The sequence below is a fragment of the Mytilus californianus genome, unplaced genomic scaffold (assembly GCF_021869535.1).
Source record: "Mytilus californianus isolate M0D057914Y unplaced genomic scaffold, xbMytCali1.0.p SCAF_104, whole genome shotgun sequence".
Lineage (NCBI taxonomy): Eukaryota > Metazoa > Mollusca > Bivalvia > Mytilida > Mytilidae > Mytilus > Mytilus californianus.
This window is the reverse complement of record NW_026262587.1, coordinates 94,488-106,833: the sequence shown is the minus strand read 5'-3', so window position 1 is coordinate 106,833 and position 12,346 is coordinate 94,488. Positions and strand designations below refer to the sequence as shown.

Genomic DNA, 12,346 nt, shown 5'->3' with positions numbered 1-12,346 from the left:
ATATACCGTATAGTCGGCTATAGAAGACCCCGACATGAAAAATATGAAACAATTCAATAGAGAAAAATAACGGCCTAATTTATAACAAAACAATTTACGAAAAACAAATATAAATGACATGAAACAACGACAACCACTGAACTACAGGCTCCTGACTTGGGACAGGCACATAAAGAATTTGGCGGTGTTAAACATTTTTGAAGGCGCCAACCCTCCCCTAACCTGGGATGGTGGTATAACGGCACAACACAATAACACACTTTACAAAACAATAAACGAAAAACAGATATAAGAAACAGCAATAAACGACAACCACTCAATAACAGAATCCTTACTTGGGACATGCACTTAAAGAATGTTTGTGTGCGTTCAGCCCCGAACTTGTGCCAGGGGAACATATGCATAAACTGTAGACATCATCAAATCTGCATGAAGCACAAAAATAACCCCACAAGGCAGGGAACTATGAGTACTAGCAGTAACTAGCTATTGAAAGCTGGTTAAAAGTCAATTTCGTCTAATAAATAAACCATGTTTTCCTAGACTCATAGGCTGCAAAAACTGCCAACGAGTCCATCTTTGAGCATCTTTTCGTTTCTATTTTGAAATGAGCAACAAAATACCCAAATATATACATATAGAGCCTCAAAAATACCGGCATTACCAGTTATTTCCATCAAACAAATATTACTCCAATTCAAATATGAAATCAACTATAGTTGAGTTGCAATTTGTAGTTCATTCAAACTTGAGGGTTGAAAAAAGGACTACTTAATTGAATTTATACGATATTCAACCTGTATCAACATTGATATGTATGTGTAATGTATATGTGAAGAGCGATAACTCAAAATAACTTTTTAATAACAATGTCACAATGGTGCCTTTCGTCTATCATGTTACAAAAAGAAAATTATAAATAACACAAATATAAACATATTCAGAAAAAATAGAAGATACAGAGAGGTAATCAAAAATCAAAATTAAGAACAGATGGTCAAAAGAAACTTCTCAGAAAACCAATACGACCCGACGGTAAACTCGGGGACCGTACGCCCTCTACGCCTCCCCCCCTGAATCCGCCACTGACCAATATATCTTGCATTGTGTGCGTACATTACCTACTAAGCTATGCATGTGTATATATAGTCTTATAAAATTTATTGACTTTTACAACATTATTCATAATTAATAATATACACGTATGAAGTTGGGTTTTTTTTTTTTTTTTGTCTCTTTTATGTTATATCAATCAAGTAATTCTTTACCTCAGTATTGTCACCTTTTGTATTTGTTTACTTTTGTTTATTGTTATAATCTCATGTCATCGTTTCAACTTAGAAATAAACTATAGTACGCTCCAGTTGCAAATGCTGTTGGAACGCACAATTGTGACCCGCCATGACATTTCCAGGCTTATGGCGGTAAACGTCATAATGAGAAAACGTCTATGTAAAGTCACGTAACGTAATAGGGGTACTTGTTATTTAATGTTCAATTATATCTTGCGGTAAAATAAAGATTCGTTTTTTTCATAACTTGAGGAAATTTGAATTTTATATTAAGATATTAAGATATTAAGATATACAAAACAAGTTGATCTTTTTTGTAAAATTAATAATTTAAGTTAAAATCCCGTTTATAATCGCGTTCTAAATTCACACAATTACCTGTTAGACTTCTTTGCGTAAATCACTTTCTCCTGAATCATTAATATGTTTTCCATTAAAATAGTTTAAATTATATCACCATTGCGAGATATTATTAAGAAAAATTACCAAAAATTATAACAGATTGCAGCATGAACACCAAGTTTTTTGAGTAAAGTTCATTTTTTCACATTGTACGGGAAAATATGAACATATGTATGGACATTTACCGGTACATGTAAATCAAGCAAGATATGCTTGCCCATTAGGACCCCAATAGTGTCTCATCCCATGTTTATTCCTATAGTTTTTTTTTATCTATGACCGGCTTAGAACTACATAAAAAAGATGTATGTGTTGTTGAAAGTTTTTTTGCGTCCCTTTCAACTGCTTACCCTAATATTATTGACCATGCTGTTTGATTTTTCATCTTACTCTGCATTAACAGATCTTTGATTTACTGATCACTTTGTCAGGATACATGTACAATATATGTATTCACAAAAAGATATATAGATATACATCACAAGGCATATTAAATAATACGCAGCTCCTTGATGGTTTATCATCTTGATATTCACTTTCTTAGCGTTGATGAAGTTTTCCTTACGAAAGAAAGAAAAATGTTTACGTCTTTATGATTTTGATTGCAGATTCCGGTACATTGATGTAATGGCAACCAAATTAAAATTCTTCAGTTATTTAGTTATTAAAGCTACAATTACATTTTGATTACTAGTAATTAGAAAAGACTTGACCCCCCCCCCCCCCCCCCAAAAAAAAAAATCCGACTAGGCTCGATCTGGAAACCATTCTAATTTTAAGGTTCGGCTCCAAACTCCACATTATGAGTCCCGGGCTTTTTTGAGGACTGTTTGGGGCTTCGGGCTCAACTAATTTTACTCCATGCAGGTTCCAATAAATGAAGACCCCCAGCTCCGTCGATAGAGATCCGGAGTCAAGATACATGGGCCCCGGACTCCTAAGGAACTGTAGAGCCCGTGTTATTATCCCATCAAGTGGTACTAACTGTCGGAACAACGAACTCTCATGAGACTAGGTGGGTCAACAGGGCGTTATTCGAGTCCACAGTCTTACATATAATACAATATAAAATGTCAAAACAAGAAAGGTGAAAAAAACTCTGGTAAATGAAAAGACTTTTAAAAGAGTGTCTGTCCATATAATCCCGAATTCGTCAAAACAATTTGCCGATACTATTATTTTGGCATTGAATAAGGTCAAGTTTTTCTCATACTTCTTTTGAATTATTCACGCTAAATCTGTCAAGTTGGAGTTGTACTGATTGACATTTAAGTTTAGAAGAACATGATTTATCTTTTAGCAGAAAGATGGCATTGAACCAGCTTTGAGTAAATGTGAGTACTCTGGTCGATAGTTTGTGTCTTCTATCTTTTTAATATTTGTTTTAAGTTCCCGGCGATCTTAGGAGTCCGGCCCTTTCCAACTATATTGACTTTTGACAGTTTGTTAATTCTTATGTTGTGTTGTTACATAACTGAACAGGTTGTGGGAGGGTTGAGTGCACACAAACATGTTAAACCTCGCCACATTCTTACTTATCATGTGCGATGTGACTGGCGCAAGCCAGGAACATGAATTTTTTCGTTTCCTTGGTTACTGTCTGTCATATTTGTTGATGTTTATTGCTGAAGTACAAATCAGGCCGTTGTTTTTTTTTTCGTTTGTATTGTTCACATTTTGTCATGTCGTGGTATTTTATATGGGTGTTGCTCATTGCTGAAAGCCGTATGTGGACCCGTTATTGTTCACATCGATAGTTGTCTCATTAATTGACAATTTCACATTCTTTATGTGCCTGTCCCAATTCTTCTTCTTCCAAGTTAGGAACCGGTTATATGAATGTGTTTTGTCCCGCGAAAACTTTGCGCAGTGTCGGGCAACATAGCTAGTCTTCTCAAAGCTATTTACATTTAAAACATTCACCAATTTACAATTAAAACTATATACAGGCTATGCTGTTTACTTCCTTTCAGAGCCTGCTTTCAGAGCCTGCTTTCAGAACAGCTCTGAATCCCTCTATCGTGTCGACCGAGGTTGTTTTAGATGTTGATTCCAATCCCTAATGGTCTTTGGGAAGAATGATTGTCAATAGGTGTCTTTTTTTATTCTTTCTTGGTAAAAGCGGCCTATACCTCTGGTCCGACTGTCATTGTGGATTACATATTGTTTTCTGTCTATATCTATTAGCCCATGCTGGATTTTAAATAGCATACATAGTCTGTTGGTTTTCCTACGTTCTTCCAGGCTTTCCCACTGTAGTTGTTTAACCATGTGTGTTACACAGCCATGTGTTCGGTCTTTGTAGTTGTAATGGACAAATCTTGCTGCTCTTTTTTGAACTTGTTCTAATGATTTGATCTTTTTTAGGCTTGATGGATCCCAAACTGTGCAGGCATATTCCACTGAAGGTCTTACCATGGCTGTATATGCTGCTGCTTTTACTGGTTTGGTGCAGTCTTTCAGATTTCTTCGGATAAATCCAAATGTTTTATTTCCTTTGCCTACAATGTTGTCAATGTGTCTATCCCATGCAGGATAGGTTGTTGCTGATAGTTACGCCTAAGTTTTTGCTGGCATCAACATTGTCTAGTGTATGTCCGTGAAGTTTGTAATAGGTATCTATTACTTCTTTGTTCTTCTGTGTTATTCTCATTACTATGCAATTTTTTTTTGCGTTGAAGCTCATTTGCCATTTATTCTCCCAGTCTTCTAATGATGTTAGGTCTTTTTGCAAAAGGTCACTGTCTGCCTTGTTGTTGATTGTTCTAAAGAGAAAGCTATCATCTGCAAATAGTTTGGTTTCAGATGACGTTGATGTTTCTGGCATATCATTTATGTAGGTCAGAAACAATAGAGGTCCAAGAACTGTGCCTTTGGGAACGCCAGATAGTACCGGGACTTGAGAGGAGACAGCTCCTTCTAATATTACGCTCTGCATTCTATTTTCGAGGAAAGAACGAATCCATTGTGTAGCTTTAAGGTTAACTCCATAATATTCTAGTTTGTGTAAAAGGCGATGGTGTGGTACTTTGTCGAATGCTTTTGCAAAGTCAAGAAGGATAATGTCGAATTGGGATCCTATTTCCAGTTTATTTGCAATGTCGTTGATGGTTATGATTATTTGTGATTCGCATGATCGTTTTTTTTTTTTTGCGGTATCCATGCATGCTGTGCATTAGTTAGGATGTTATGTTTGTTAAAATGCAGAGGCGGATTTAGGGGGAGGCAGGGTGCCCGGGCCCCCCTTTTGTGGGAAAAATTTGGTTGATTATTTAGGGACCACTGAAGCATGACTGGAGCGGGTCCCTTCTTATGGCAGTCAGTGGGCCCCCCTTATGAAAATTTCTTGATCCGCCACTGAAATGGTCCATTATACTGCTTTAAACTATGTGTTCCAAAACCTTGTGATGGAGGTAAGTGACACATGTCTGTAGTTGGAAGCTAAATGTCTTTCGTCTTTCTTGAATAGGGGTACCACGTTAGCATCTTTCCAATCTTGTGGGACTTCACCGGTGTTGTGTGATGTTTGGTACAGATCTGTAAGAAAAGGAGCGAATTGGTCTGCCGCTGTTTCAGTATGAAGGATGGAATTGAGTCTGGACCAGTAGCTTTGTGTGGTTTTAGGTTATTTAGTAGTTTGTGTACTCCCTTGGTGCTGTTTTTGGATCCTGTAGCACTGATTTTCGTTGGTTCATGTCTGGGATTTTGTTTTTCGTAAATTGTTTTGTTATAAATTATGCCGTTAGTTTTCTCCATTGAATTGTTTCATATTTTTCATGTCGGGGGGCCTTTTATAGCCGGCTATACGGTATGGGGGTTTTCTCATTGTTGAAGGTCGTACGGTTGCTTATTATTGCCCACATCCTCTTCATTTGAACTTTGGTGGATAGTTGTCTCATTGGCAATCATACCACATCTTATTTTTATATATACCACATCTCCGTATTGTTATACTAATCCGGCTTTGTATTAAGTTTATTCCCTTTCATTTATGGTAACACAATCCTTTACTTATGAGTTTGAATGTCCCTCTGGTATCTTTCACCTCTCTTTTACGTTAAAATCATTTTCCAGTTTATTGATTTGATAACATTCTGTGCAATTAAAATCTTAAACCAAGCCACAAACACGGATTCGTTCGGAAACAATAAATTTATATAAGTCGTCTTCATAATCGTATCTTGAGAGATTTTCATTCGTATGAAAATCCAGAAGTGACAACCTCGCTGTCAATGCAATCAATGAACGTGAAGTACAAGTTCCAATGACACGTTTTAATCACTTTTATCTTCCATTTACAGTGCCGCAGGAATATTAATCCACTTAAAAAGGGGGGACAAACACTGCGCTTAATGTTCAAATAAATGTCATTTTGTTTCCGGCTTTACCTGTGAAGACTAATTATGCATTATCAATGTGAATTAAAAAGAGCAGGTGTTATCAAACATTTATCAATTAATCTCAAAGTTTACTTAACAATTAGATAGCTTATCAACACCGAATGTTTCGTTCTCTGCTTGAGTAAATAAATACCGCTGAGACAACTAACATGTGTTTGAAACTGTCCTATCTTGTCAGGGGCACGTCAAAGAAAACATACAATGGACGTTGATCTGTGAACCTCTCAAACAAGGATTAAAACTTATATCTTCTTAACGATTAAATATTTGAACAATAAAATATACTTAAATTATGTGTCAGTTGCAACTTGACTTATTTACATATGAATTTGACAAGCTGATTTTTCAATGTACAATATTATTTTTTCTTTATTTCAAGGATTTATATAGTACTTTATAAATCTTTGTTTATTTCAAATAAACAGTGATATGTAACCATATAATTACAGAAAAATCAAGGGTCAAGTACTTTTTATTTACAAATACACAAATCATATTTAAAAATTTTGTTGTAAAATTTAAAATGAACTACGTGAAAAAAGGATGTATTTCTCAATGATGCATCCACTGGATTGGAAATATCGATATCCACATTTGAGATGTGTGTTTTATATTGTCACAAAATAATAAATTTCAAAGATCGATTTACAGATATCTATTATTCATTTTTTTTTACAACAACTACAAATGGAACAAAGAAAAACAAACTTTATGCGCAATCAATACAAATCATTGTCGAATATAGCCAGAATGAACTGCAAAACCTGCAAGTACCTTTGTAACATGTGTCATTTATGGCGTGGTAACATCTGTATTTCCCAAGATGTGACCAGACAAGTAGTTGTTAAAAATAGACATGGACATTATCGTGAATACAACAGTCGTGCAATCAAGTTTTTTGAAAAAAAATAGACATGGACATTATCGTGAATACAACAGTCGTGCAATCAAGTTTTTTGGAAAAAAAATAGACATGGACATTATCGTGAATACAACAGTCGTGCATACAAGTTTTTCGAAAAAAAAGTTTGAATGTCGTGTACTTTTTCATAAAATAAAGTCATCGGAATCTTTTTTGTATAGTTTTCCTTGACCCCCCTAAGTCTCTTGTTAACAAAGAATTATATAACAACGTAATATATCTCTCGGTTTTTTAACCATTGTATAAATTTTGTGTTTTTTAACTACTTAACACCTACTCAAGATTAGAAAGTGAAACCTTCAAGTTGACGCAAAAGCTGAGTGTGAGAGGTCCGCATTGAATATTTAGGTACAGGTATATATAATATATTATATACACGGAACAGGGGCGGATCCAGCCATTTTTAAAAGGGGGTTCCCAACCCAGGATAAAGGGGGGTGGGGGTTCCATCTATATGTCCCCATTCAAATGCATCGATCGTCCAAAAAAAGGGGGGGTTTCAATCCCCGGAACCTCCCCTCTGGATCCGCCACTGCGGAAACACCTTTCTGTAGATAGCAGAAGAGTAACATAATTTTTCTCAGCACCAATGTGTAAGTAACCGTGACCCTCATCATAGTCCAGCTCTTCTTTTTTTTAAATACTCCCCCCCCCCCTTTCCAAAAAAAAAAAAAAGAAAAAGAACGTTTCCGTAGAGCTTTTCTCCGACACATTTTCTCTTCTTTTATGTTTGCCTTCCTCTAACAGTTAACCTGGGACTATTACACTAATATTCTAATAGTTCCTTTTAAAGGCTGTAATTTAAGACAAATCATCGTTTATAAATGTAAAATATCTCAAATAAAATTCTTATATCTTGATACACTTTTCTAAAATACAAATTATGTATACTGTAATTTCGTATTGGCATTGTGCAGGCACCGGGCACAGCCATAATATACAGTAGTTATAAATAATTATATAAATAAATCCTGCAGTATACACGGACACGTGTCAAGTTGCACCAGTATATATATATATATATATATGGGGTAATTTTATTACGTATTTTGATCCATTTATCACCCAAATACCACCCCTCAGTTCACGAGAGACGTGGGACCTGGGACAGTGACCTGGGACTACCCGGTGGGACCATCTAAACCAAATATAAATATATACAAGACCCAGACAACAGCAAACACTAACTTATGATTTAATGATACAGGTCTACGATTTACATATTTCAATATAAACGTTTATATGTATTATCAATGCTGAAATATTGGTTTAGAATAAAAAATATGAAAGATGGTTTACTGTATGATACCTATATGTGTAACAAAAACATGTTTAATAATAATATTGAATGCTGGTATTCATCCATATATTACATTTTTAAAAAGCTGAATATTCATAATTTGGAGGTAAAGCTCAACTTTTTTATCAAGTCAGTTAATCAAAACTTTGTAATAGTTTTGTAAAATTTTGGAACACAAAAAGAAGAGATACAAAGAGTTGTAAATTAAATACTTACTTCAAACTTAAAACTTGTTTTTCGAAAGAAATGTATCTATCTTTAAACAAATTTCAATTGAGAAGTGCCATATGTAAAATCAGAATCAGTGCACATGATCTCAAAATAGAAAGAGACAGGTATAAAACTTTATATATAGAAAGAGACCAAAGGCTTTGTAAGAAATGTACTCTAAATTTGGTTGAAGATGAACAACATTTTATTACTAGTTGTCCAGCATACAATAATGATAGGGAGATATTTTTCAAGGAGATAAACTGTATCTGTCCCAATTTTATATATCTTTCAAATGAGGCAAAATTTGTTTGGTTATTTACTAATGAAAATTTGTCTATACTTAAATATTTAGGGAGCTATATTATTACATGTCTAGATGTAAGACGAAATCATTAATTAACGTATGTAATAACAACTTGATAATTGTAATGATTTTATAGTTCTGATCCTGCCTGGAATTAAATGTATGTGATTTTTTATAGAATGAAGAAAATAACATCTGTCTGAACTTTTTAATGTTTCATTTTTATATATAAAAATGTTTTTCTGTTACAAATCATGGTGTATTGTTTTATGTGTTCATGTTATGCTGCCCATCAAGGGCCCGGCCTTGATTGGAATAATAAATATTCTTATTACTGAGGACATAATAATGAAGGTGTTATACTGGAATTCCCAGATAATAATACACTAAAAACCCAAAATAAAAATAAAAAGGGGGAGAGTAATCAGGAACATATATATTGAATCGAGTATCATGACACGATATTTTCATCCTTCAAATACGCATGTGTCAAAAACGACGTTTATTCCCGCACAAATTGACATTTGGAGCCTCGAACTGTCAGAGTATATCATCCAATGGCAATGAGCAACGCAGGTACTTGGCCAATCACAACGTTGTTAACTAATATTGTAATGAGACACGTGGTCCCGCGTTTGTCAAATATACTACCACGAGGTAGACAGGGAAGCGTTGTTGATAGTGTGTTTTCTAAAAATTCAGCAGAGAAATTGTATTATTTTGGAACTTTGAAAATGAATGACAGCTTGAAAATTAAAAGAAGTAAGTAATTTTAGAATAAGTGTGTGTCAGTGTATTGCATTTGTTAAAATTTAGGGTTAATTGTTGTTGACATTGGAACTTGTCATTTGCGAGCACGTGGTCGAACAAAAACAACAAAGGAAAACAACATATTCTGTGTTAGAAATTGAAAACAAGCAATTGTCTCAAAAATATTATTCACCAGACGGACGCATCAATCAAGTTATGATCAATTTGGAACGGTGCTGTTCTGACAGAACTCACTTTTCTTGGACAACGGATGAAAACAAAACACTTTTCCCGCGTTGTCAAAAATAACTGACTAGAAATCTACAACGTTTATATCATGTATTTATGCAGAACATTCTGGGCTAGAGTAGCTTGACCAGTGTGATTTACAATAACAATATTTCATCAGATATTTTAACCTTTAATTAAATTGAAATAGGTTGGGAAAGTTCCTTGTGTCAGTTATGAACTAAAACAGCTAATAAATCATTAAATGGGTACTCATTATGACATTAAACATAATATATCTCTATTTGGTGTCTACTGGGGCTAGTATAAAAGTCTCGGGTGTCTATGAACCCCGGAACATGGTGCTTACATTCATTTAAAGTGCAAAATGTTGCCCAAAAATGCCAATGTCCAAATAATTATGACATCTTGTAGGAATAGAACCACAGCTCTTGCGGTCCTTATGATTTTTTTCTACCTTTTTGTGGATTTTATATTGTCAAAAAAATATCACAAGTCAGGATCATGAAATACAAAACCTGACTATAAAAAAGTATAATACTAACAGTCTGACAGTGGCCGAAGAAGAGTACCCATTTATGACTAGTGCAATGTTTGTTTCATTTGCCTTGTCAGAGGTTGATTTACATTAAATGCCTATCATCTTAACACCAACTTCAGTTGCATATGGTAATTTCATCTATTAAAAAAGTGAATTTTCGCTCAAGATTTTGCTATTGGGCTAACAAGGTAAAACAATCTGATAACTTGATTCAGCCTCCAAATGCCTTAGTTCAGAATTTAGTTTAAGTCACCCATATTCCAGGTTGTGATGCTTAATCAGTATTTCATTAGGCCTTGGAAGCAGAATCAAGTCATCAGATTGTTTTCCCTTGTTATCCCATTCTAAAACTTGCAATTTTCACATACAATGTTTTCCAAAAATGTAGGCATCAGCATTTCAATGTGCATGGACTGCTAAAAGTAATGAAAACCAAGTAGTTCTGCCTAGAACTTAAGATTTTAAACTTGAAGTACAAAAACAATGTGAATATAAATCATAACAAATATTAACAAGTCTAAATTGAAAACAACGTTCAAACATTACAAATATATATATGTAAATAATAAACCTTGCTTGGCTTTAAATAGAAAATTATAGAAATTATGTGGAAAAGCAAAAATGTTTTATGTGACATATTTATTCATTCAAATTTGTTGTTTTTTTTATTACAGCCAAAGATCTGAAATTTTTAAGACCATGGGAAAATGATTATGATTCTGAGGAAAGAAGAAAATATTCCATTGGATTGCAAAATGACAACAGAAAAAGAAGAGGCAACTTGCCAAAAGAAGCAGTCCGTGTTTTAAAAGGCTGGTTATATGAACATAGATACAATGCATACCCCTCAGATCAAGAGAAAGTTTTCCTATCAAATGCAACCAATTTGACAGTTCTTCAAGTGTGTAACTGGTTCATAAATGCTCGACGTAGAATTCTACCAGAAATGATAAAGAAAGATGGTCAGGATCCTCTGCAGTATACTATAACTAGAAAACACAAACAGTCACTTTTAGACTGTGTAACATTCTCATCTGACCAAGAAAGCTCACCAGATCAGCGTCCTCGTGATTGTTTGAGTTCCCCGTCTAGATCTTCTGAAACAGATGGATATGTTTCTGACTTTGAAGCATCCTCTAGTGACTTTTTCTCTGAATCAGAATCCATGTCTGATCAGGGTGACAATACACCAGCAGCTAAATTGCCTAGAATGAGTTATTCACCTGTTAAAAACAATAAAGTGGAAGATAATTTTTGGCAATCGGGCCCAGTTGACTTAACAATGAATAAACCAAAAGCAAATAAATCAAATTCAGACTTTAATTCATTTTTCTTGTTAGTTGATGTTGCAATAAGTCAGATGGAGAAGAAAGAAGAATCATCAGGATCAGAATCATCAACAGTGTCTAATTCATCAGTATGACATTTCTGAAAAAAGGGGGGGGGGGTTTAAATGTGCTATAGAAAAATCAATATTAATACAATTTGTTAAAATATGTAAATCAGTTAAACTTTTTTTGTATTTACTAAAATGTGTTATAGAATGAGCTTCCTGTGTTTTGTTTCTAAGTGGGATATTTTTTTTTTATTCTCCTGCCACACTTTACCTGTTATATTAATTGATTACAAGGCCATCTGAAGACATTTAAACTTTATACAGGTAATATTTACCTATGCTGGATAAACATGTTTCCCGCTCTTTTGTATTTTAAGTGACATTTTAATTGTTATTATGATTCGCTTGTTACGATTGGATGCATTTAAAGTTCATGACCTGCAATACTTTAAAAAGACGCAGGTAGTGAATCATTGTTTCATTGATTTTACTATGCAATGTGTTACACAAGGATTTTACAAATTCTATTTAAAATAGGTGATATACTGTTGGACATGTATGTTTAAAGTCTTTTTTGTAATTTTACTATGTTGATTTGTATAATCAGTGAAAAAAATAAATATATATATATATATAT

General features: G+C 34.1%; 1 protein-coding gene across 1 annotated transcript; it reads left to right on the top strand.

Annotated features, from left to right (window-relative positions):
• Positions 1-3,539: 3,539 nt before the first annotated feature.
• Positions 3,540-12,346, top strand: LOC127719216 (homeobox protein TGIF2-like). The gene is made up of 2 exons (XM_052225235.1): positions 3,540-9,595; positions 11,048-12,346. Exons 1-2 carry the CDS (start codon positions 9,391-9,393, stop codon positions 11,794-11,796), a joined length of 954 nt encoding a protein of 317 aa, XP_052081195.1. The 5' UTR covers positions 3,540-9,390; the 3' UTR covers positions 11,797-12,346.

Excerpts from the sequence above, each read along its gene's own strand:
- LOC127719216 (XM_052225235.1), top strand. The coding sequence starts at position 9,391 with ATGGCAATGAGCAACGCAGGTACTTGGCCAATCACAACGTTGTTAACT. Across the intron at positions 9,596-11,047 it reads CAGCTTGAAAATTAAAAGAA|CCAAAGATCTGAAATTTTTA; the intron begins GTAAGTAATTTT and ends TTTTTATTACAG.